The sequence below is a fragment of the Camarhynchus parvulus genome, chromosome 15, assembly GCF_901933205.1.
Source record: "Camarhynchus parvulus chromosome 15, STF_HiC, whole genome shotgun sequence".
In the NCBI taxonomy this organism is placed as follows: domain Eukaryota; kingdom Metazoa; phylum Chordata; class Aves; order Passeriformes; family Thraupidae; genus Camarhynchus; species Camarhynchus parvulus.
Genome location: NC_044585.1, coordinates 11,309,283 through 11,335,192, shown reverse-complemented (window position 1 = coordinate 11,335,192; position 25,910 = coordinate 11,309,283). Strand labels below are relative to the sequence as shown.

At 50.9% G+C, this 25,910-nt stretch overlaps 2 protein-coding genes across 4 annotated transcripts; one reads left to right on the top strand and one right to left on the bottom strand.

Annotated features, from left to right (window-relative positions):
* Positions 1 to 236: 236 nt before the first annotated feature.
* On the top strand, positions 237 to 7,402 carry P2RX4 (purinergic receptor P2X 4). 2 transcript variants are annotated; one of them, XM_030958756.1, is made up of 12 exons: positions 237 to 419; positions 927 to 1,074; positions 2,474 to 2,545; positions 2,640 to 2,712; positions 3,178 to 3,274; positions 3,434 to 3,514; positions 3,601 to 3,742; positions 4,078 to 4,214; positions 5,557 to 5,650; positions 5,749 to 5,814; positions 5,905 to 6,000; positions 6,705 to 7,402. In XM_030958756.1, exons 1-12 carry the CDS (start codon positions 289 to 291, stop codon positions 6,735 to 6,737), a joined length of 1,170 nt encoding a protein of 389 aa, XP_030814616.1. In that variant the 5' UTR covers positions 237 to 288; the 3' UTR covers positions 6,738 to 7,402. The 2 variants fall into 2 exon arrangements, with proteins under 2 accessions (XP_030814616.1, XP_030814615.1); XM_030958755.1 differs by lacking the exon at positions 6,705 to 7,402 and having other exon boundaries at positions 5,905 to 6,313.
* An 801-nt stretch (positions 7,403 to 8,203) lies between these two features.
* CAMKK2 (calcium/calmodulin dependent protein kinase kinase 2) lies at positions 8,204 to 25,139 on the bottom strand. Of its 2 annotated transcripts, none has more exons than XM_030958753.1 (18): positions 25,021 to 25,139; positions 20,807 to 20,923; positions 19,870 to 20,341; positions 19,014 to 19,061; positions 18,576 to 18,629; positions 18,383 to 18,434; positions 18,161 to 18,294; positions 17,514 to 17,550; positions 16,714 to 16,735; positions 16,330 to 16,418; positions 15,899 to 16,098; positions 15,757 to 15,810; positions 15,261 to 15,334; positions 14,829 to 14,916; positions 14,475 to 14,570; positions 13,807 to 13,935; positions 11,838 to 11,938; positions 8,204 to 11,476 (listed from the first exon to the last, which is right to left on the bottom strand). In XM_030958753.1, exons 3-18 carry the CDS (start codon positions 20,167 to 20,169, stop codon positions 11,404 to 11,406), a joined length of 1,551 nt encoding a protein of 516 aa, XP_030814613.1. In that variant the 5' UTR covers positions 20,170 to 20,341; positions 20,807 to 20,923; positions 25,021 to 25,139; the 3' UTR covers positions 8,204 to 11,403. The 2 variants fall into 2 exon arrangements, with proteins under 2 accessions (XP_030814613.1, XP_030814614.1); XM_030958754.1 differs by lacking the exon at positions 25,021 to 25,139 and adding an exon at positions 24,390 to 24,490.
* Positions 25,140 to 25,910: the final 771 nt, after the last annotated feature.

Genomic DNA, 25,910 nt, shown 5'->3' with positions numbered 1-25,910 from the left:
TGGCGTGGCGCTCGGTGCTCTGCTCTATTTGACAACGTGGTGTTCCGTCACAGGCTGGCCTCGATGATCTCAGAGGGGTTTTCCAACCTAATGGGTTCTATGATTCTGTGAAAACAGCCGTGAAAAGTCCGCGGCTGCCGCTGCCTCCGCTGGCCTCGGGCAGTTTGCTCCGGGCCCCGGGGCTGCGGGAGCGCCCGGCGGGCGGCTCGGGGCGCTGTGGGGCTGCGGCAGCCGCGGCCCGGCCCGGGACGGCTCCGTCCCCGCCGCCTTCCCGTCCCGGCCGCCGCCATGGCGCTGTGCGGGGCTCTCCACAGCTTCCTCTTCGAGTACGACACCCCGCGCATCGTGCTGATCCGGAGCCGCAAAGTGGGGCTCATCAACCGCGCCGTGCAGCTCGGCATCCTCGCCTACGTCATCGGGTGAGCGGGCGGAGGGCAGCGGGGTCCGGCCGGCCGCCCTGAGGGGCTGCGGGGGGCTCCGCGCTGGGAGCCCCGCGGCTGAGGGCGGGAGCCGCCCCTCCCTCAGGGGCCGATCCTGTGAGGGCAGCGCGGGCTGAGCGGAGCCCGGCGCTCACCGAACGGCCTTAACTGGGACTGTGGACAGAATCACAGAGTATTCTGAGTTGGAAAGGACCCCACAAGGATTAGGTCCAACTTTTAAGCGAATGGCGCAAGGGCCGCTCAGGAGTGGGACCATTTCAGGAGGTGATTGTCAAAAGCAAGTTAGGCCCTGCAAATCAGTCTGAAAGTAAAAAAATATCACCCCAAAAATCGGACAGGAGATTGCCAATCTTGTGATCATCTTGTAAGGAAAAGCTTTGAAACTGTCTGGAATGGCCCTTTCAGGTAATATGGAAAAAGGAGAAATTCCAACCTGAATTTATTTACAGTGTTTATTTATTGTTTCTTGCAATCATTCTCTTTCAGGTGGGTTTTTCTGTGGGAAAAGGGTTACCAGGAAACAGACTCTGTGGTCAGTTCTGTAACCACGAAGGTCAAGGGTGTAACACTGACAAACACATCCACCTTAGGGGCCCGGATCTGGGATGTTGCTGATTATGTCATCCCTCCTCAGGTATTAATCACTTTCACATACAGAAAGGTTTTCTAACAAGCAGCTACTGCTTTGCAAAAGTTCATTGAGAGCTGGAGCAGCTTTGCTTTGCTTTGCAGATCATGCTGAGCACCTGTCCTGGGGCAGCTTGTTCCAGGAAAAGTGTGTCTGTGTGTGTGCTTGTGTAGAATCGTAGAATGGTTTGGGTTTGGAAGCAACCAAGATAATCTTGTTCCACTCTTCTGCTGTGGGCAGGGCCACTATCCCACATTACTCCAAGCCCTGCCCAACCTGGCCTTGAACACTTCCAGGGATCGTGGGGTAGCCACAGCTTATCTGGGCAACCTGTGCCAGGGCCTCTCCACCCTCACAAGGAAGAATTCCTAATATCTAATCTAAATATCTTCTGTTTTAGTTTAAAGCTGTTCCCCTTTACCCTATCACTATCTGACTGTGTAAAAAGTCCTCCTACCTCCTTTTTATAAACCCCCTTTGGGTACTCAGATGGGCTCTAAGTTCTTCTTGAGCCTTTCCTTCTCTGAGGGTGCACTGATCCCACTGTCCATGGTGCCCACAAAGACTTGCAACAGCACCGGTCCTGCCAGAGGAGGACTTTGCAGGCGTCAGGAAGAAGCTGCAACAATAATGACCTGTCATCTTTCTTATTGCTTTCTAAAGCAAACAACCCCAAGTTAAGTTGTTGGCAGAAGCCACAGGAACAGCCAGCAAGTCACCTGATGCAGAACTGAACAGGAAGCATTGCTGTAGTTACTGATTGCCTGTATCTGTGGGAATCTGTGCTGTGTGGGCCATATGTGGTGGCCTTCGGGCTGGGCAGGCACAGCCAGGCTGCTGGCCGTGGGTCCCTCTGTGTGCATGACGTGGTGCAGAAAAAAAGACAGATTTAGCCAGATTTTGGCTGAGTGGTCATATTTGCTATCAGCGGAGCGGAAGTGGATGACAGATCTGGAGTCATACAGATCTGAAAGTAGTGAAAGTAAAGTAATGGAAATAGTGCTCCCTGAAGGAACAGGACCAGGCAAATTCCTGACTGATAGATTGCAAAAAGAAAGAGTGGGAGCTGGCTCGGACTTGCAGCTGGAGCTCTATTTCTGCACCTGCCTTACAACTCCCCTGAGGAGCTGTGTGAGCTCTGTTTTTGTAATGTGAATGAGGAACTTTGGTCCGAGTGGGAGGACAGAAGGAGCTGCCAGTCCCACAGTCCTTCCTGTGGCTAAACACAGCAGCACCAGGCGATACACATAGGAATCTGCTCCTTTAGTGCTGCACCAGCAGCGTCCAGGGCAAGTCCCCTCTGCTGGGCCACCTGGGCTCTGTCAGCAAAGATGTTTGCTGCAGTGCCTTGGATGCTCTTTGCAGACTGTCACTCCTTAGTTTCCTTCTTGTTTTGCATGCTCAGGGTGAGAACACTGTGTTTGTCATGACCAATGTGATCCTCACACTGAACCAGAGCCAAGGCCGCTGCCCGGAGGTAGGTGCAGAATCTGCTTTAATCCTGCCTTGTGTGGGTGGGAGAGTGGGGGAGAGGGTTCTGAGAGTTTTATGTAACTATTGTTCCTCTCCAGCTCCCAGACGATCAAACAAAGTGCGAGGTGAAGAGCAACTGTGTTCCAGGATATGTGAGCACCCACAGCAGTGGTAAGAAACCTGCTGCAAAAGCTCCTTTCAGTCTGGGCTGTGGTGCCTCTGTGCTGTGCCTTCCCTGCTGTGAAGGAAGCACCATTTCACTTCAGTCTCCTTGTTCTCTTTCTCTCACATGTAAGAGAACTGAAGCAGAAGCTCAGATTTTTCTTCTGGTGGACTTAGACCAAATGAACTTAGACTGTGTTGGGTGGATGTTGGGTAGATGTGGGCTTTGGTGAGTTAGCAAACAGTGTGAAGCTTTTTCATGGCCTTCAGTCCCTGAAGCAGTATTTCACATGGATGAAGATTTGACTCAGGAAAAGCACCTGATGCTTCTTTCTCTGAAATTACACTTGCAGTGGAAGATATGTGGGTTTTGGTAGTTCACCTCTGAGAAAATTGCTTTTACCATATGGAGTGTCACAGGCCAAATACTGCCTAGTTTTGCTCAGTAGTACCTCCATGCACATGTGTTTCCAGGCATCCAGACTGGGGAGTGTGTTCCATACAACAACAGCATTAAGACCTGTGAAGTGTTTGCGTGGTGCCCCGTGGAGGATGACTATCACGTACCCAAGTGAGTGCTCTGTCTTCCTACTCCACAGTGCCCCTCCTGAGAGCAGGCTCGTGGTACACAGCTGATGCTTCTGCCACTGAAATGCTCTTGGGAGAAGCTGAAGAGATGAGCACCAAGAACTCTGCAGAGTCCTGTTTATGTTTCCCTTTTGTTTTGTAGGCCAGCGTTCCTGCGAGAAGCTGAGAACTTCACCCTTCTGGTGAAGAACAACATTTGGTACCGCAAGTTCAACTTCAGCAAGTAAATAGGGAGAGGGTGATCACACTGTCTGGTCTCCTGAGCAGTAAAGGGGATGCAAAAACTCTTCTCTTTCTGTTCTCCTGTAGGCGAAACATCCTTCCCACTATCAACTCCACCTACCTCAAGAACTGCATCTATGATGCCCAGACTGATCCCTTCTGCCCTATTTTCCGTTTAGGGAAAATAGTTGAAGCTGCAGGGCAGGACTTCCAGGAAATGGCAGTGGAGGTATTTGGCAGACCCTTCTCTTGAGCTTCAGCTGTTTTAAGAAAAGGAGTGGTAGGGGGTTGTCTCCTCTGCCTCATGGCATGAGCCACAGAACACAGATGAGCTGCAGGATGGAGAGTGCTCTGGCCAGAGGGACTGGAGTGAATTCTACTTAACCAATAATTGCCCTTGCTTTGTTTGGGTGGGGTTATGTGCAAGGTTCTGTAGCAGCAGAAAATTGTTAGACTGAGCTTGGGATTAGAGCCAGTAAATCAGAGCCTGGTCAGCAGAGAGCCTGGTGCTGGGCTGACCGTGCACTTTGGGCTGCCCATCACCGCCTTTCCTCCACTTGGCAGGGTGGAGTCATGGCACTGCAGATCAACTGGGACTGCAACCTGGACAGAGCCGCTTCCCACTGTGTGCCAAAATATTCCTTCCGGCGCCTCGACAACAAGGACTCTACCCACACCGTCTCACCTGGCTACAACTTCAGGTAATGTGGCTGTGGAGGGCTCCTGGTGCCTCAGCTCCATCTGCCACTGGCACTTGTGGTAGTTTGGGGCTTTTGATGGTGCTTGGAGAGCAACAGAAGAAAACCTGGAGAGCTTTTTTGGTGCTGTAAGACAGAGCAGGTGGGATCCTCACTGTGTGCAAACCACAGCAGAGGGGGGAGGTCAGTGAAGCTCCAGTGATTGCATCGGAGTGCCTGGGTCATGTTTCTATCAGCTTTTTGGTGGCTGATTAATGGGGTGGCAATGAGACAACTGACTGTCTCAGGGTGTGCTGATGGGGCAGAATTTGAGGGTACTGAGGTGCGGTTGGGAGACTGAAGCATGTCCTTCACTCTGCCTGGGGGAAAAACTCACCTGTAAAAGTGTCTCTGTCAGTTGAAGACCATATCTGTACCAGGAGTATCCTGGCATACACCACCACATCCACATTATGGAAGTCCAGCGCTTCCAGTAAAACACCAGCACAGAGCTGGCAGCTGGTTGCATCCAGACTCAGACTGGAATTAAATACAGTTAAATATTAAATACATATTAGCCACCTTGCCAAGGTCCTTGCAAGATTCCTGCTTGTGAGGAAACACGGCTCAGCCCTGATATTTCTAGATCAGAAAATCTCGCTAAGAACAGAGGATCTTTGGGTGGAACTTGGATGAATTTGCTGACGAGCTGTGCAGAGCACAACTGTGTGTTTGGGAGGTGCCAGGCCGGAAGGTATCGGGGTGTCTGGACCGTCTGGAGGATATCACAGCTGGATCTGAAATGCTCTTGCTAATTTCAAACTCTGGTACAGCCCCTTACCAATCCTTCCTTTTCTCTTCCACACTCTTTGCTTCCTCCTGGCTTAGTCAACCACGTGGCGGAGTAAGTGTGATCTCACTTATTTGTTCTCATCCCTTTTCCCTGTGGTTTGCAGGCTGTCACCCAGTGCCGGAGCAGCTTTTGTGTGCCGGGCCGAGCCGCGCGGTGCTCCCGGCCCTGCCCTCTCGTGGCTGCCTCGTCCCCTGCAGCCCCTGCCTGCCTCTCTGGTGTAGCTGACTTTCTTCCTGTTAGTCCTTCTGCTCCCCTGCTAAAGCTGCTTTCTCCCCTTCCTATGCCTTGCAAGTTTCCTCATTTTATGGTGCTCACTGTTGTCTTGAATTCACCTGCTTTGGACTTTTCTCCTATATGAGCTTGCCAGCATGAAATCTCCATCACTCGGGGCTTGTGTCTGGAAGTACCAATGTTCAGCCCATCCTCTTGGGATGGGGAACACACCTGGATGTTGCATGATCACATAAGCAACCTCAAAATTTCCAGTTAAGCTCTGACCTGTCTTTTCTGCAGGTTTGCAAAATACTACAGGAATAGTGATGGCACTGAATCACGGACGCTCGTCAAAGCTTATGGCATCCGCTTTGATATCATAGTGTTTGGAAAGGTAGGGTGACAGTTCCTAGAGGTCTTGTAGTGAACTGAGAACTTTCAGAACTTTCAGAGATGCTGACAAGCATGCTCAGGCTTGTAACTGTCTTCTAGGCAGGAAAATTTGATGTCATTCCTACCATGATTAACATTGGCTCTGGCTTAGCGCTGTTTGGTGTGGTAAGTGATACTGTCTGCACTTGGACTTGATTCTGGATTAGTGCCTCAGTTCTGAGGATCCCTGTCTTAAACTCTTTCAATTTTCACTAGGCAACAGTGCTGTGTGACATTGTTGTTCTGTATTGCATGAAGAAGAGATACTACTATCGGGAGAAGAAGTACAAATATGTGGAGGATTATGAACTGGTAAGCATCAACAAAGGCAGGGTAAAGGCAGAATTGCTTCCTCCTCTGACTCCGCAGAGATTCTGAAACAGGATGTAGAAAGTCCACATCAAATGGGGATTTGGAACCACAGTTCTAAGGAAACTTTGTCTTCATCAGAGAAGCTAATTTTTAACTCAAAGCTGCTGCAGGGAAGAGCACTAGAAACAAATATTGTCATGTTTCCTGGGTAACCAGTCTTGGAGAGGAAAATATATGTTCAAGAACTTGTCATGCTCCTACTGCACCTCCTTTTTGGGTTGCAGTCATTGGCATTTTCCTTCTAAGAGCTGTAGGGAACAGCCCTGTTCCCATCAAATCCTTCCTTCTTGTGTTTTGGGGTTCCTGCAGTTGTGAGAAAACCTATTCAATGGTTGGTATTTTCTGAGACCAATGTGCTGACAGCCACAGTTACAGCTCCCTCCAGGGATCAAATGATCTGGTTGGTCAGTAGGATTTAGTCGGTTGCTTGACTGGTGCTGAGGACAGAGCTTGGCCCTACAGGCCTGTGCTTGGTGGGAATTGTGGCTGCAGAGGGCAGATTTCTCAATCAAAACACCTCATGCCATTGGAAGAGTAAAGTCTGAGTAACAGGAAGTAGCTTGCCTGGGCAAAGGATTTTATGTGATTGGAAGGGGAAGAAAGAAGAGCTTCTGGCAGAGAACTGTAATCTCTGATCCTTGCAGGGAGTTGGTGAGACATATGGAACAGACTCCTGAACTCCTGGTGCTGCAGGACCAACTGCTGCTCTAAACCGCTGCTGGGAACATTTCTTGACCCTGCCATGAGACCACCCCCTTCTTGCTGGAAGGAAGTGGGGAACCAAACTGAGAAAGGGACAATCTTCACTATTCTTTACTACTTGGGAGCCAGTCCCAGGGTGAACAACTGGGTGTGCTCCTTGTCTGCTGTCTTTCCAGGTTATTTGCACTAAACACAGAAGGAAAATTGTATTTTATGCCAGACCTCTACACTGGCTGAGCCTGGGACAGAGACAGCTCTAGCATCATCATTTTGCCAATCCTTCTGTCCCTGAGCTCACTGATAGCAGAGGGCACAGGACAATAGGCACAGATTCTTCCTTAGATTGAACATGGCCACTGCCAGGAGGTGCCTAACCTTGGGACAGCAGCTCCTTGCTTTTGTCACTTTTCTTTCCCTGAAGGATTGTGAACATTAGCTGAGCCAGTACCTACTATTTCATTGGGGTCTTCAAGCTCCAGTGGCCACGGACCAAGATAAAGCAGAGTCTGGTTCCATTGTGCTGTGATAAATGGCTTAATGGTTACATTTTCTTCTTCTGTTTTGTCTAATTTTTATGCTATTACCTTAAAATTTACTTTAATAAAATACTACCTTCCCTCAGTCCTCTTGAAGTTCTGCAGGCTGGGTTTTGATTGTTCATTTCTCCCCACATACCAAGTGTTAGTGGAGGGCTATCAAAGCCAGGGCTCTGTGGGTTTTGCCTCTTCATTCTCCCAGCAGAAGTGCTGCTGCAACTACAGCTGCTCTGCCTTGATTCTCCTGACACCTTGTCCATGTCTGTTGCCTTAAACCCTCTCCAAGGGAAAAGACTTGTAAGTCAGAGGCCAAGATCTTAGGGTCTTTATCTGAGTGCTGGTCCCAACTGCTTGGAAGAACAGATCTGTTATTCCCTGGCACACCTCCCATGCTTTTCACCACCACACCAACCCTGTGTCTGAGCTGCTGCATTTAATGCAGTTTACACAATTCGACTGAAGTGGATTTGTTGGCTTTTATATTCACCTGGCTTTGAGCACCTCTAGTGATCACATTGACTCACAAAGTCCAGGTCTTCCCTTTCTCTGAACCTTTTCTGGCATTACTGAACCCTAGGATCTATTCCATACCCCCAGCATCCTGGCTGCCTTTCTCCAGCAGCACAGTGGGTAAACCACAGCATTATCATTTTGTTTTATTCTTTATGTGCCTGCTGCTGAGCACTAAGTTGTGCCCCAGCTCAAAGAGTGCCCTTCCAAGGGCACTCCAGTCTGTGCATGTGAATGCTGTTTGAATTATACAGTGCTTGAGCTGCTGTGGTCCCATCCTAGCACCAGACTTCACTCATAGGAGAGTGCTTTCAGATTCCTCTTCCAACAGCCAAACTCTCGCAGCTTGATAAAGACCACTCAAACAGAATAATGGTTCCACTTGATCAACTAACTCTGGGTTTGGTTGCATGTCATTTATTTCAACTTGTACAGTGAAGCTTGAACACCTGTGTGGAAAAACACTTAGTTGTTGGTTTATTCTTTCTTCTTAGGTAATATAATTTAAAAGTGGTAAATACACAGTATTTAAACTTGATACACCTGATAAAGTTAAATGCATAATAAAGGGGTAGGAGTGAAACACAAGCCTTGGTCATTAAACAAACAGTATAAAAATCAGGAATAGTTCAGGACCTTAGAAAAGAAACAGATCAATTGCCTGATAGGTAAGAGGGGACCACCATGGAAAACTACTCAGATAAGAGGCCTGGTTTCCCCTTAGCACTTTCCTGTGTGCTTTCAGAGCCAAAAAGGCTTAGTACCCAGCAATAAGCCCACAGTCAGCACCGGGCTTGCTTGGAAGGAAGGGAGTTGGGGAAATCAAGCTATCGCCCAGTTCCAAGGCACAAGCAAAATGTTCACTTCACTATAAGGAGAAAGCCAGCATTACTACTAAGGAACAGCAGCTGGGGAACTGGGCAGGTTTATATACACAGTACAGCTTCTCTAACAGGTCATGCATTTAGAGAGATCTCCCTCATACGGCCACACGTTATGCTTTCAACAGAGCTGACCAACCAGAAAAATCCACACTGCATTTCTTTCCAAATGTGCCTTTGGCTGCAGCCCCAGCAGAGGTTGCACTGAGGGACACTCGATTTGGAGAGCACCTTGGGGAAGTGCTGAGTTTAGCATCCTTTAGAACCAAGCCCATGCAGGCAGTCAGACACTGAGCAGTAGGAGTATCTGAGGCCCAGAGACTGGCTGGGCATTGGGGAGCTGGTACAGCTGTTGAGAAGCTGCGTTAAACCTGGCAGACCTGCTGGGTCAATGTAAACTGTCTCAGCTGACAAATCACAACCAGGGATGGGCAGCACAGAGATCTCTACAACACACCTCTAGCAAACACACCACACACACACTACTATGCACTACCTACAAAGAATTGGATCCCCTAGCTTTTTACATTTTTTTTGGCAGATCAAGTCCATTTGCAGGGTTAGAGAACCAGGCTGCCCATTCACACACATTTCCACAATGAAAAGTCCTGTGTAGGGGGAGCAGGCAGCTGCAATAGTGCTGGCCCCTAAGTTACCTGTTTGGTTTTCCCATAGCTGAAGCTGCGGGGCTTTGGCATAGCCTCGGACTAAAATGGGAGGAAAACAGTGCATGTCTTATGGCTCCAAACTCCACAGTATTGCTCCTAAACCACCAACTGTCCTCACTGGCTTTGGAAAGAGGCCAGCAGCACAATGCTTCCACAATAAATTGCAATTTAGGGGGAACATCGCTTCAGGCGATCAAAAGGTGTTAGGGACAGTTTGGGTAGGCATCTGCACCCTTGTTAATGCTGTCCTGGCTTTAACAAAAACCAGTCTTAACCAGGAATTACCAGGCCAAGTCTGACTGCAGTGGGGCCAAGGACCTTGGCACACTGCTACTTGTGCTGTCCAGGATAAAATAAAGGAAGACAAGGGAACGGTCACTTTCTAAAGGCAGGGCATCCAAGGCCAGGGTTAACAGGCAGAGACCTTATCATTAAACAAGACACTTGGCAGTCTCCTAGTGCCTTCTTCCTGAGGGCAAAGAATTATACCTTATCAGTCCCTCACAAGCTTGGGAGACTCAAATCCTCCTTCTCTGTCAGGTACCTCAAATGCCTCATTCAAGGTCACACAACCACATCAGACTGAGAAAGGAAAAAAATCAGACCTTTTCCCCCCTAGTCCCACGCTCCAGCCACAAAACAACTGTACTTACCGTGACCCCTTTCCTCAGGCAAACCGTGGCTCCTCATTCTCCAGCTTTGTCCAAGCACAGAGAACTTGGGAAAGTGAGTCTGGACACCAGAGTCTCTCCCACCACATGGCAGATTATTATTTTGTACAAGCACCACAAATAATCAGAGTAATCTGACTGAAGGTGAAAGAGCTCTTCATAAGAAACAATTCATTAACTAGATATACACTTAATTTACTAACAAGCCTCTGATCCACAGGCATTCACAAATTACTGGTAACAAACTTGCAAAAAATACATAGCATTGGCCCCAGAATCCAGATTAAGAGTTTGGAAAACAAATGTTTCTTTGAAAATTACTAGCTAATCATTAAGATCTTAAATTCTAAGCAAGCCCTAAGTCTATACTTAAAAACCAGCATAAGTTGTATTATTTTTAATTGTAGTAAACCATGTAATGTACATGGAAGTGAAGGATTTTACCCTGAATTTTATATTTTATAGTATATCTACCTAGATCAAGTAAAATATTTAGAAACAAACTGTTAGTGCTTCTTCTGTTGTTTAAAACATTCTAAACACCACCTTTCACTCATATGTCTGCAGCAAAAATAGTTCAAACTGAACTTAAGCCCTTAAATACCTTTTCCTTTCATACACTGAACACCTAACCTACCAAGTCCTGGTCACACCAAGGCCTCTGGAAAGGTGTTAATTACCTGAGGAGGTAATTAACCTCACTTTTTGAACGTCCTGAAGATGCTGTTTCATACAACTTGGCTCACAAAGGTAGGCATTCTTTAAAAAGCTGAACAGGTGGGTTTTTGCTTTGTTCCCATGCAGTTAAAAAGGTGTCAATTAAAAACAAACCAGAACTACAAGAAATAGATGCAACAACATTCCTGGTAGGTCGTGAACTCTCAAAGTGCACACGTGTGCTTGGTTTTACTGCTGTGTATGCCACTTGGCAAAAGCTTCACCCTTCTGCACGTGCCCATAGCCACACCATGGGCATCGTGCCCCTGGGACGCTGGCATCAGTCCCTGCAAATCATTTGGCATTAAAACCAGCTAAAAGCAGTTCCAAATGCATTTTCCTTTGGCTGCTGTGGGTTTTGTTTTGCAAAGCCCCATTGCTGCTCACCACCACCGCTCACCTCTCCGCTGTCCGCCAGCGCCTCTCCCACCAGAAGTCAGCAGTCCAAGTGCTCGGAGATGCTCCATGTTTATGGCAAATAATCAGATGTCTGACAAGGTGTGATAACATGCTGCTATGTGAGCTCTACATCCAGCATTGTACTGAGATAGCGCCGTGTCATGCTGTGTTTGCTCTGGGCTCTGGTCACCTCGTCCCCAGCGCACGCTTGGTGACGTGCCCTGGATTGAGCTGCTCAGCAGAACCGTAAAGTCCACGTTCAAGAAAGAAGTTCCTCCTCTCCCACGTTGGGCAAGTCGTTGCATTTCAGGTTATCTTCACTGCCTTGTTTCCTGTTTTCAAAGGAAATAAAACAGCTGCTGAGTGACTCAGAAAAAGGGAAAAGAGGCCGTGAGACACCAATTTCTGCCCCTTCCCTGCTATCGGATCTTTGGGATGATGAGCATGTGTCATCTCTCCCCATGTAACAGGCTGGAAGTGCCATAAAAAGATGTTTTTCATCCCATCAGAACAGCAGGATATTCCATGTCACAAAAATCCCATAACGCAGTTACAGATCAGACAGGTGGGGTGTGAATGTCACAGTCATGGCCCCCATGAAAGTTTCAAAACCCAGCTATTGAATTTCTCCCCCAGAGCATCAGAAAAAGCTGCAAATGTCTTTTGGGGTGGAGGTGAGGTGATGACACTTACGGCAGCAGGTTCCCAGAGGAAGACAATGACCTCTCCTCCCTCTTGCTCCCCTCAAACGGGTTCCCAAAGGATCGCTTCCGGATCATTGTTTTAACCAAGATCTGCAAAACCAGAATGCAGTTCACTGGGGTGCTTTTCCTTCATTCAAGAGCAACAGGAACATCCAACTTGCATGCCCAAGTAATGAAAAAACTAGTGAAAACAAGTCAAAGTTCTCTAAAAATAGAAATCAGAAGGAAGCATCTTTGCAAGTCTCCTGCTGCTTAATACAGGGACTGTATCCTCATCTGAAACCCTTGGAGGTGAGAGCCAGACCAGGTGTAAGAGGCTGGAAAGGAGAGCAAAGCCAAGTCTGGAAGGTTTCCTTCCTCTCCAGAAGTAGATTTTACTGATTGCTGCATCCAGTACCTGTAAATTCCCAGTCCTCCATTATTACCTGGCAAAATAATTCACTGGAAAGGAAGAGGGGAAGGAACTGGCACAATTTTACCTTAATGTTCACCTGAAACCAAACTGAAAGCTGGCCATTTGTCCAGCTTTGGCTGCCGAACACAAAGTGACCAATCAGAGACTGGTGGGAACAGACATGTGTCAGGATTCTTCCCTGGCATCCCCCAGCTTGTTTTGTTGGTGGGAGCAGACAACAAGGTGAGCAGCATTGGACCCTGCCTCAGCAGGGACATCCCTGAGAGCCCTTGACTTCATTTGATGTTGCTTCTCATCCCTCTGTGCCTCGTTTATCTGCTCACCAGGGCGCACAGGGAGCTGTTCTGTGTCTGAAGGCGAGGATGTTCTAAGAGTCAAAGCCACGTGAGTGCATCTCATACTGGAGTGTCAACGCCTGCACTTGGCTGCACAAAGATCAGCACCAGAGGGTAATTCTGAAGATCAAATGCAAATGTGAAATTACCACATTTGCCTGGAGGCAGTGTGTTATCTAAGAGTCAAAGAGGTGCAGTAAAATCTGATTTGCCTTGACTTGTGCTGAACACACCTGGAATTCAACAGGGCTGGGAGCACTGAGCCTACTGATCAAGTCCCCTCTGAACAGGAGAAAGGGGGTAAACCCCTCATCAATGGTGACCTCTTTAGACAACATCTGCTTTTTCAGCCTGAGCAGCACAAGGTGCATTTGCATGTTCATACAGCTGTGGTCAGTGAGATTTCTGCAGGGCATCCAAAAGGGAGAGAGCTCCAGAAATGAGGCCACATGTGGGCACAGCCATGAGATGGAAAAGGAGCTTCTCAAAGGCAAATATGTTCTTCAAAAAAATCCCAGCCTGGGTGCCTACAGGCAGATAACACCAGGCCAGGAACTGTGAATGGTCGCTTGCTGTCTCTGCTAACACAAGGGCTGGCGGCACCCAAAGAAATCATTAGGTTCAAAACCACAAAGGATTTCACTTTCTACACAGGACAGGGTTACATTGTGGTTCTCACCACCACAGTGGGTTGCAGAGAATAAAAATATGAGCTTGAAAAGAGATGAGATGAAGTCACCAAGAATAACTCCAGGCGGGGGCTGATGCACATCGTGGCCCAGATAAAAAATCTCCATCCCAGGAACCTCCCACAGCCCCTCTGGCTGGACAGGCAGAACAGGGCAGGAGTTCTTTGTGCCTGGCCAAAACATCTGTTCCTGGCCACAGGCAGGTTCTGGACCAGATGCTCTTTTTCCCTGAGCAAATACAGTGATATTTAGGCAACCAGCTCAAGCATGAAGACCATCAACCCACTGACAGTTACCTTTGAAGCTGCTCTAAAATATTCCCCTGCACTGTGGGGCACGGCCGTGTCCAGTGAGCTGCTGCGACCCTGAGACACCCAAGTGTCTTGCAGCACTTGTTTGCAAGAGAGGGAAGGTCTTTGCTCTAATCCTTCCCAATGCTTTTGCCCTTCAGCAGTGAAGTCCAGCTGCTCAGGGCCACCCCACCGTGCATCCACAGACCGTCAGCTCCTTTGTACTCACCACGGTGGCCAGGCTGGGGATGTGCTTGACTGAATTCTCCACTTCCTCCTCCGTCACCTCGACAAGCGTGCAGTTCTCATCCTCCGTGGGCAGCAGCTCCGCTCCGTTCTTGGTGACCCAAGGGTGCAACTTCAATTAATAACACAGCCTGTCAGGAACGATTTCCCTTTTTTCATAACTCAAACAACACAAGCCTGGCAAACGCATCTCCTTGTCCAAGCTATGGCCCTTACGTGCTCCTGAAATGCCAGGGAGCAGGGCAGGGCTGTGCCATGTCACTGGTGAGCCAGCTCACCTGGGTGCCAGCAGGAACTGCACAGCTCAGAGCAGAAAATGCCGTGGTGTGGCTCGTCCAGAGCCAGCTACACAACCAAGCCATAACCTGGGTGACCTGCAGCACTGGGCATCTCTGGGCTTTAGGGAAGGAGACCTGTCTTCACTCTCATCTTATGGATGAGGCAGCACCAGGAGGCAGGAGAGATTTATTCCAGTCCACACATACGAGCAGCAGTGATGGGGAGATTCACTGAGCCCTCTTCCTGGAGCTGGTTTAATCCATGCCTGCAGGCAGAACCCCTGTTTCTCCTGGCCCACACACCTGGTGCCTTGGTTGACTGCAGGAGGAGCACAAAAGGTTCCAGAATTCCCCCGCAATCCTTTCCCCCTACCTTGCTCTCCATTCTCTCAGCTTCTCGCCCCTTCCAGGCTCTCGCAGGGGCGAAGGACCAGAAATCTCCTGCGAAAGGCTGTTGCACAGTACTTTCCTGGTAGCAGAGGAAATACTGTACTCAGGGGATTTCCTTTTGCCTGCCACTTCTATAGGCACCAAAGGTCCCAAAGCTGAGCAGGTCCCAGAGCAGGTCCCACAGCAGGGGAAGGAACTGGGACTTACCTGCCCAGGGGCTCTGGGCACAGGGGGAGGACCTAGCCTGGCGCGATCAAACTGACTCCCAAAAAAAGCCAAGCAAGGAGAACCCAACAGAAGTGAAGGCACAGCCAGCACTAGGAAGCTGGGTCAGTACCTTGATTTCTGGGACTGAAATCCTAGATTCAGGATTTTTATCCAACATCCGTGTAATCAAGTCCTTCAAGAAGTCTGTAATTTCTGGCCTGTGGAAGGAAGAAGGGAGAGATGAGATGGGGAAAAGGGTGGATGCCGCCTCTGTTCTTCACCCCAGTGCCAGTTACTATGGACCTTCTGGGCAGAGGAAGGCAGTGATGGATTCTTGTACACCCTCTCCTCTCCAAACCCCCAGAAAAAGCAAAATATTCCCTTTTGAGACAATGTGAAGTGTGATCCCACATTTACAGGGCAGAGAGAGACCAACTCAAAGCCTGAATTTTGCAAAACCACAGAAGAGTAAGGCCAGCCCTACCCAAGCTGTGCTTGAGAAACAACTCAAATGAGTTGTAAAATAAGGATTGATGGGTTGTTTTTGTTTTTGAGTACTTACTGGTCTGGGAACTCCAACGTTTGGGTCTTGATTTTATTGTGTAAACTCAAGATCCTTTCATCCATAAAAGGGCACTACCACAAAGAAAAGGAGCAATGAGGAAAGCAACAACTTCTGTCAGGATCTCATAGGGTATGAAGGAGAGCAAAGATCCAGTTACAGGGAAATTCCAGAAGATTTCCAATTATATCAATGTCTACTTTTAAACTCAATGAAAAGAACGTTTAACCAAAAATTACCAATTACTAAAAGAACTCCTTTCCTAAAAAATCTGCCCCAAACCAGAATTTTTTCCACTGAGGAAGAAGAGAAGCCCAACCCCTTTGGCTGCACCCATCCCATGGACAGGCAAAGGCTTCCCATTTCCATCCACACATCCTCACCTCCACTCAGCTCAAAAGGGACACAAGGTGCCAATCCCACTGCTTACCTGGAACATGGGAGGCACCAACCAACCCCCCAGACGCCAAGAGCACTGAAAAATCCAGCTCATTACCTGCCCAAACACGAAGCAGTACAGTGTGATCCCCATGGCCCAGACATCCAAAGCCTGCAGAGTGAAGAAAGCACAGTCAAATCTACAACAAGATTAGTTTGTGCAAGGTTAGCCCAAGACCATTCAAATTGCTATTAAATACCTTTCCAGAGAAGATTTTCCTGGTTTCTGAGAGGGTTTCTGGGGCCATGAAGGCAGGAGTGCCCACTGTGTTGGTTAAGAGGGCGTCAGCTCCCTTGAACTCATTGCTCACCCCGAAGTCGGCGATCTTGACGTGCCCATCTTCCCCCACGAGGAGGTTGGAAGGTTTAATATCCCGATGGATTATCTTCTGATAGTGCACTGCAGCAGAGGGACAATGACTGTGCAGCAGCAGCCCTGGTTTGCAGCAAAGGAGCCACAAGGGCTCCGTGGGGCTCCTTCTGATAACACCACCACCAGTCCCAGCTTTAAAAGCCCCTGTGCAGCATGAGCCACCAGAAATGGCACCATACACCAGCAGAAAGGCCAGCTTCAGGTGTTCAGAAAAAAACCCAAAATAAGAAATCCCATCCTTTTTGCAGAGACACTTACAGTATTCAATGCCTTTGATCAGATCCTGGAAGTAGAACCGAGCCTGGTCCTCACTGAGAGGTTTCAAGGTTGGGATTTCCATCACAGGGCTGTGAAGGCAACAGAGAATGGAGTTCATTCCCCACCTGGATGTGCTGAAACAGGGCCTGGAGTATTTGTCACTGGCTGGTGACAGCACACAACCCCAAACACAGGCACACAGTACACAGGATGTACTCAGCTGTAACCAGGCCAGGGAAATGCTACTCAAAGCTCAAGCCCCAGCCATGAGCCTCCCCATCACCTGTGCACCCCATTCCCACCTTGGGTGGCCAAGCTCTGCCACCCACAGACCCATTGGGTGTTCAAGTGTTAGTAGGATTAAATCTGGAATTCAGTACTCACCCCTGCTTCACCAGCTCAAACACTGCAACACAAAAGAGAAGGTGATTACAGGTTGCTTACAGGGTATGGCTCCTGCAAGCACAACCTCAGCACAAAAGCAATTATTTTAATGACAAAAATTCTAAAAATAATATGTTATTTTTAAAAAGGAGATGCTGTCTTATGCAAGGCACATGGCATTTGGGTTGCTCCCGTTTTCAGTTAAGGGGATGCTGCCAACTATCTTCTCAGTGCTGCAGCTTCAGCATCATGAAGTGCCCTCCATGGCACACAAAACCTCTTGTTTTTGTTTGCCACCAAAAAAGGCTGAGCTCACCCCCTGGGCAAACCTCAGTGCTTGGCCATGAAGGCATCACATGATCCTCCACTAGTACAGGCTGATCATAAATGATGGGGGAAAAAAGCCTTCTTCAAAAGTTGTGAATTACCTGAAGCAACAACTGCAGTCTGCCAGGCAGGCTGGGATGTGGCTCATTTGTACCTTGGATAATTAACTCATGCCTTTTCCCAAAGCCAGAGAAATAGAGCTGCTTTCTGTCATTCCAGCTTCAAAGCTGAGAACATCAGTGCTGGTGCCTCTCATGGCAAAGCATGCCCTGGTGTCGAATTAATGCCAATAAAGTGCTATAAAGCACTCTTATCTCTGTTCACAACCCAGACTGCATCTCATTTCCTCCTCCAGCACATCAGGCTATACCCACAGTGGAGGAGAGACCCAGCCCTGCACAGAGAGCTGCTCCAAAACACAGTGGGAACCTTTTGCCCCCTCCCTCTGACACCCCAGGGCAGTGGGCAGTTACCCATGTACAGGTGATCCTCACTGGGGTCATCCAGGACCTGCCAAAAGAAGAAAAAAGGCAATTAAACAGTGCCAAGAAAGCCTTGCAAATTAAGCATTGTGATATTTTATTTAGCAGCCATCTCAGTTCTGCACCATCTGCACCATCAGCACGGTCTGCTCATCTCTGAGCTTCTACCCACAAGAGTAGTGGAAAAAAGAGGACAGAGATGTAGCTGTACTTCAAGGAAGCAAATATTTAAAACACACAGGAAGCATCATCTGACTCATGAGCCAAATAAACTCCAGCCTGCACATCCTTAATTCTTGATTTTTGGACTGTTTCATACAGGCAGTGGGTGTAGGGCAAGGCAGCTGCACTGTTGAACTCACAGAAACATCAGTTCTTCCCCAAAACCTCTTTCAGCACTTGTTTCCTCCACAGAAGAAACATTTTTCTGCATTTCCCTTTCTGAGCAGGAAAGAAAAAAAATATTTTGGTAGGTGAGAATAAAAAACCTTCTAAACCAAGGAAAACACAAAATTCTTCCAAAGGCAGGACCTGCCCTTGCTCTTTTCTGGGGTCACTCCCCTTCACCCAGCCCATCCCTGCAGCATTCAGGCTCTGTCACGCTCAAGGATGAGTTTTGGAAGGAGGCCAGCCTTTACCTCCACCAGCTTCACCACGTTGGGGTGGTCCAGCTTCTTCAGGATGGCAATCTCCTGGTAGACCTGCTCGATGGGCCCTCTGGGCTGCAGGCAGCCCTCGGGAGCAGCCTTGGCCCCGCGGGGCGTCGGGCGGCCTGAGGAAAGGCAAAGATGGGTCCAGATGGGAACAATCCCCCAGGATCCCCAGAACAGCCCCCAGCCAAAAGGCTTTCTGCCACTTACGGGGGAAGCCTGCCTGTCTCATCAGCTTCTTTTTTGAGAGAACCTTCATTGCCTGCAAAAGGAGAATAAATGTGGAATTTGGGGCAAGTCAAGGATAAAATGTGGCTGGTGGGATGGGGCAGGGAGTCAGCAGAGGGGATCCATCCCCCTCCCACTTGCCCCGCTGCAGGCTCTGGGGCTGTGTGCTACTCACATAGTAGGTGTTATCATCCTCGTTGTAGGCCAGCTTCACCACTCCATAGGAGCCCTGGAGAGGGACATGTTAGTGACAATCCAGAAAACCCACATCACCAACCCGGGCTCCTCCACAAACCCACCCCACAGGGATCACAGAACTGGTGGGCGATGCTGGGATGAGCAGGGGGTGTACAGTCTGACATCACACTGACAACAAAGAAAAGCTTCAAATGCCCCTCTGTGTGGGAGGGAGGGGGAAGGGGGAAAATTAGTAATGATTTTAAAAATATACAATTCAATTGGCACCACTCAGAACAGCGAGCAACAAAGAGCTGCCGTGGTGAGTGGCTGGACTTGTTCCTATTCTGGAGCATTCCCATGACTGGAAAGTGAAAGCAAGCCTGACACCCTCCCAACCCAAAACCCCTCATCCCACCCCAAACCCAATATTCACCTTCCCAATCTCATCCTTCAGCTTGTACTGGTTGAGCTGCACACAGTCCTGTGGGGAGAGAGTGGGGAAGTTTGGCATGAGCCACAAACTCCTCACATTTGCTCTTGTCCTTTTAAATCTCCTGCAAAACTTTCTCTGCAAACTCACACCCCATCCTGCTCTGCCCAAGCACTCACGTGGGGCTGGGCAGCTTTGATTCATGAGCCACAAAACCACCCACCAAGCCACACTTTGGTGTGTTTATAGAGGGCTAATTGCAAACGTTAATGGCTGGGCAGGGATCCTGTCCTGTCCACTCGTGTGGAACGAGAGCGAGGGACAGGGAGAGCCCTGAGGGGTTTAATGCTGGCGACCTGGCGCCAAGTAATTTTATTTCTTCTGGGCAAAGCAGCCACTTGGTGCCTGTTTTCTGTCAGGCCTGTTATCTCTTTAGATCTCAGTGAACTTCTCTGTTTTTTTATTTTTAAGGAGTAAAGAAAGAAACTTGTGCTACACTCCTGGCTTCCATCAAACACAGCCGTGAGAGCTGCAGCATCAGCAAAAGGCACAGAAACCGGTGAGTTGGGGTCTCACCTCCCTGAGGGCTGTCCCCATGGCCCAGGATATCCCAGGGCCCCCTGCCACACACCTGCAGACGTGCTGTGGGGGTTTATCCCAAAAAAAACAAGCGAGAAGAAATGCCACAGTGGGAAAATCCAGGCAGATGGGGGCAGGAGAACTGCAGGAGCTGCGTTCATCCCCCTCTCCTGTAACACTCACCCCCCTCACCTGCAACATTCTTTCCCCTCACCTGCAACATTCTTTCCCCTCACCTGCAACATTCATCCCTCTCACCTGTAATGTTCATCACCCTCACCTGCAATCCTGTGATGGACACACGGTTGGACTCCACCGTTGGCCGCCGCGGCAGCCGTGGGGAGGAGTGCGGGGACGTCACGGGGGAGTAGGGGAGGGAGGGGTAGATGAAGCGTTCCTTGGCACCGTCCCCGTGCCCGGGCGAGCGGACGGGCTGCGGCCGCTCCTGCAGGGACAGCTTGCGGCCGGAGAGGTGCAGCTTGCGGCCGTCCCCAAAGGCCTCGGTGCCGGGCACGTCCATCTCCTCCTCGCTCGCGCTCCCCGCGGCCTCGTGCTCGGTCACCACGATGAGCGAGGCCATGCTGTTGTGGCCGGGGCTCAGCGCCGGGGGGTCCCGCAGGGCCGCGGGGGCTCGGCGGCCGCAGCCTCCGGCGCTGCACAGGGGCTGTGGGGCGGGTGAGCTGCTGGGGACACGTGGCGGCGTGGAGGGACCGATGGCCTCATCCTGGCCATGCTGTGGTGGGGAGATGTGCCTGCAAACACAGGAGAGAGAGTCAGCCAGACTCTCTGGAAAGCGGGATTTCCTGCTGGCCATTGTGCTACAGATTGATTTATTCATTCCATAGGGAATGGTGAAGCCAAGGGCAGCAGTGCAGGATGGCACCAGGATGCACAATCACCCTGCCATGGGACAGGCCCCAGGCCAGAGCCAGCCTCAACCCCAAGGCTGCCACCTCTGCTCCTTCCACCCTTTTTATCTAAACACCTCCAGGGAGTAATAACTCTGTCATCTCCACTATGGAAATACCCCAAGGGGTTATTTTAAAGGTGCAGGATAAAGAATTGCACTATATCAGCATAAATACCACTGAGTTCCCTACTTTACTGCCCACTCAAAGTGGGCACATTACTGCCTACTTTACTGCCCACTCAAAGTGGGCACATCTCTGCCAAGTCTCCCCAGACAAAGCAGTTCAGGGGCACAAGGACCCACTTACCAAGCATGGGGTGCAGGACCAGCCCCCTGGCTTACTGCTTCCTCCCACAGCCCATCATTGCTGGCGATTTCTGTTCCTTGCCCTGTGGCTTTTTGTGCAGAACTCAGGTACCCAAACCTTGAGATAAATGAGAAAACTGTTAGCAACAAAAAAAAAAATTAAAAATTCAAATAATTAAGTGATAATTAAAAAAGAGGAGAAAATTATGTTAATTCACACATGCCAGGCACTCCACAGCACCTGGGGCTGTTCAGTGGTTGGTTGGCTGTAAACCATCGCTCTTCCCTGCCCCAACACTGGTGCTGTTTTTAATTTCTAGGTTAACAAGTTGCCACAGAAGGAAGTGAAAAAAATATCCTGAACCAACCAGCCCAGGAGCAGGAACAGAGTTTGAGGCGTTTTTCTGCCTGGTTCCCACACCTCGACGAGGCGGCCGGTTAAAATTAGCTCCACTCATCTCCATTGAAGTTTCCATGCTGCACCCGCAGCACAACCACTCTGAATCAGCCCAGCAGAAATTATGGGTCAAGTACAGAAATCAAATCGTCTCCCCCGTCCTCGAGGCTTCACAATGGCCTAATTGCTGTTTTCAACACTGATCTATAAACCAGAGCTTTTGTGCCCAAGTGGGATCGGCCTGGAGCTGAAGCCAACGCGGCACCGCTTGCTGCTCCGAGGCACAGAGAAGCACAGGGATGGGGAGGCTATAAATAAGCCAACGAACAGCAACAAGGACAAACTATTCCAGAAACACTGAGTTTCATGGGGCTGAATCCACTCCTGGATGGGGCTTTGCTGGATGAGAGAGCCAGGAGCCACCAGCCAAGTCAAATTCCCCCCGCAGTGCTGCTGGCAGCCCTCGGCAGCGTGTTTTAATGCACTCCCAAATGGATTAAAACAAACAGGCAGCCCCCCCCATTCATCCTGAATTCACAGGGATGCATCTCGAGGCCATTTGCCTGGCCTGCTTTGGGCACCCCTCCAGTGGGCACATATAAATAGCTGCCCTGAAGCCGGAGCTGATCCGGAATGCTGTGCCCTCTACCCTCACCGTGCTCTGCGGCCGCACCAAAAAAGGCAGCTCATCAGGGCAGCCTTGGGATGAAACCACCCCAGGAACATCACTGGTAGCAACACCAGTCCCCAGCAGTGCCACAGCACGGCTGGGCATCCCATCCTGCCCCCAGAGCATCACCTGCATCCTGATTTCCAAGGGTTCCTGATAAACTTTGCCAGGCTTGAGCAAAATTGAGTTATGAAGCCTCAGTCACACTTGAGAGCTGAGCTGTCCTGGCTGGCGGGAGTTAATTGGCTTGACCAGGATAAACATATCAAGTCTGATTAATTCAAGCAGGCTTCCCCAGGCTCTATAAACTAAAAGTCATCCAAGCCCCATCGTAACATCGTCTGAAGTGGGAAATCAGAGGGGTTTTCCCTCTGCATGTGTGCAAAGGGTCAGAGGATGGGGATTTTAAGAAATTGCCGAGATGACGCCTTGCCTGAGAGAAACCCAAAAGTGGGGTCACGCTGTTGAACACAGCCCTGTTATCCTTAATAAGCACATGAGGAGGAGGAGGTGGAGAATAGCTGTATTCCCAGCCAGAGAGAAAAGTAAAATAGCTGAAACGAGGGCAGTAATCTCAAAGAGACAAAATACAGCCTGGGGGCTTTGGCTTCACCAACCCATCCAGGCCCTTGCCTGGGGAAAAGCAGCACATTCTGGTCTGAACTCCAGCAGATCCTTATGTAAAAGGGAGCAGCACATGCCCACAAAATCCTCAGGAAATATAACAGCCTGGTGTATAGGAATGATTTATCGGCACAGCTTTTGGCTGCAATCCATATATAACCCATAGCGGCTGCAGCAGGATTATCGAAGCAATCAGTCTCGCATCTAATTCAGCAAGGAGAGGGATATTAAAATGAAAAGAGGTCTGTGAAACCCTGGCAGCAGCTCTCCCTCTCGCTCAGCGTCCACGTGGCTTGAGCAGAAGCGAATGGGAGTGGAACCAGCCCCCGCGAGGGTGAGGGATTTTCGCAGCCCCTCGGACATCCCCAGCTCTGCCGAGAGCTTCTGGGCCCTGCCTGGGCCCTGCTGGATGCGGCCACCTCGGGAGGGGAACACGCTGACCCATTCCAGGTGAGTGCAGAGGGTGACACCTGGCAGCCAGCACTGCCTGCAGGGATTTCAGTCAGCATCTGCCTGCCCTTCCCTCCCCGGAGCTGTTTCTCTACCCAGCTGCAGGGGCTGCACACTCGCCTTCCCCACACCTGTCACTGTGGCAAGGCCAGACAGGATCAGACCCTCCCAGGGGAATAAGACTTGGTGGCAGCTCAGCAGTGACCCCTCCGTCCATCCTTCCATGGGGGTCAGCTCACAAATCACAACTTCAGCTGTTTAGAACAAAACTGAACTCAAACCACCAAAACCAGGGCTGATTTTACTCGCAGAGATCCTCCCCTGCTACTGCTGGAGGTTGGTTAAAAGCCAAGCAGGGCCAGCCTGGGGCAGTTATTGGTCTCCCTGGGCACAGTCCAGTGGCTATTTTGCTTTCCCCGGTCACGGTCAGCGGTGGAAGTGCCTGTGCCAAGAGTGGTGTCATCTGCAGCAACGGGGGCATCGATCACAGTTTCCCTTCCTACGGGTGAGCACAGACCTTGCCAGAAATATATTAGTCACTGTAGTATACAAAGACCATATGCGTGCCCTACCTGACTTCTAATGGAAAAAAAATCTCTCAGCAGCTTTTCTAGAAGTCAGAGGACACCGAAATTTATGAGATACTGGAAACAGGTGCCCATGCCCCATCTAGGACAGGTACAGCTGACAGCTGTGCCCAAGCAGCAAAGCTTTTCATCATCTCCAGGGTGAATGGAAGAGCCTCCTGCACTGCCTGGCCCAGCCAACACAGAGTGGAAAGAACTGGGGGGGAAAAATGCAAAGCCAGGCTGGTAGCATTGTAGTGTCACAACACCCAGCAGCAGGTTTCAATAGGAATCACGAAAACATCTTTACCAAGGTTTTTTATAATTATGAGGATACTGCCTAATACTGCTGAAGCAATATATAATGAGCATCCCAAAAGAGCCTAAGCTTCAGAGATGGTGTTGAGCATGGAACAGGATAAGCTCAGGGCACCTCCATCACCTTGTCCAGCACTGCCAAGCGACTCCCAGCTTTCCTGGAAACATCAGCTCCAGCCCACGATGCCCACAAGAGAGGAAACTAGAGCAGCTCTCCACTTTGTGAACACCACTTAAAAGACATTAAGGCAGAGTTGAAAAGCAAAGGCTCCTCCAAATTACCTCCCCGGAACAGACCCTCCCTCACAGAACACTCAGGTATGAGCTTTTGGGGTTTGTCTCTGCCTCAGGGGAGGGCCTGTCTCTGTGGGTGTGGGCCATTGAAGGCAGCTCTGGCGCCCACACATACTCTCCCCAGCACGGTCCCCCTGGCCCTGAGGACAACGTGGTCCTGTCCCCAGGGGTGGTTTCTGCCCCTGCAGCATTGCAGTCAGCCCACAGCTCCATCACACCAGCTTCCCGTGGTTATCTCACTTCTGCTCCTGGTCTCGACTGTTACCTTCATGCTCCTGATGCTCTGTGCCGTGCACGTGGCTGCAGGGCTCCATCCCACCTCCGAACCACGCTCTGCCACTCGCAGCAATCCAACCTGTGGCTTCTAATGAGACCCGTGCCCTGTACACAGTCGCTCCGCCAGCTCCATCCCCTCTCACTCGTCCCTTGACCTTAAAAACCCCTCCTTTCCCCAACCCCATGGCCTATCTTTCCCCGGCACCCCCGATCCCGGCCCTCAACCCTCGGACAGGAGCCCTGTGGGGTCTGTGGCACACGCGGTGTGGCCCCCCGGTCCCACGGCCGCGCCCGGGGCGCCGCCGCCCGCCGGTACCGCGGCACGTGTGGGGGCCGGGATGTCCGCGGGGCCCGGCGGCCACGGCGCGGGATGGGGAAATGACAGCACCGAGCCCGCACCGCGGGGGTGTCCGCACAGGCCGCCGCGAGAGAGCCCCGTCCGGGGGCGATGCCGTTCGCCGCCCGCAGAGCAGCCCCAGCCCCGCTCCATCCCCGCTCCATCCCCGGCTCGGCCGCCCCCGCCCGCCCGGTCCCTCCGGGTGCGGCTTTGTCTCCGCCACCGCGGGCGCATCCCCCGGCCGGGCCCGCCCGGCCTCCCCGCCCGTTCCCGCAGCACCGACCTGGCGGGGAGCGACCCCGGGACCCCGCAGCCCCCGCCGCGCTGGGCCGGAGCGCCGCTGCCCGGCGCCGCCTTCGCTTTCGGTTCCGCTCCGGCGGCGGCAGCGGGAAGGAGGGAGGGAAGGAGGGAGGGAGCGATGGAAGGAGGGAGGGAGGGAGGGAGAGAGGGAGGCCCCGCTCCGCCCCGGGGAAGGGCAGGTTTCCCCCCGGGCAGCCGCATCCTGCCCGCCCGCCCCCGTAAGCCGCTGTTGCGGTGTTTTTTGTTCTTTTGTTTATTTATGAATTTTCCCCCCAGTGTTTTATTCCCCCCCGGGCCGCGCGTCACCTCCCCACGGGATGCAGCGCGGAGCCCCGGCCGGTCCCGCTGCCGCCGACCCCGCTGCGGGGTCCCCGCCTCGGAGGGACCCGAACCCCGGCGTCTCCCGGCGCCGCTTTCTCCCCCTGTCCCCTGCAAACCCTGGGCTGCCAGCGGCAGGTCGGCTGGGGACAAAGCGGGTTACCTGCACCAGTTCCCCCGCACTCAGTGATTGCCCAAAGCATCACCTAAAGGGGCGGTTTGGAAAATAGTCGTTTGGAAATGTCACAGAGGCCACCACCAAAGAGTTCCCACACAAGTTACAGCTCTGTAGCACTGAGACAGAGCTCCCGGGCACGGCCTTTAACACCCGGCTGACATCAGCCCTCAGCAAACATACCCCTTGCTTTGTCCGGTATTTGGGGTTTGTTTTCATTTCCATCCAGCACCATTTCTGCACCAAGCTCACCCCCGGTTTTCTCTACATGAAGCAACAGCTTCAGCCTTGAGCAGATGCAAATGCCACAGCTGGCCAAACCCTCTTCCTCATTTTGCTTCAAGGCTCGTTTGTGGGCACCACCTTGACACTGTAGAGCT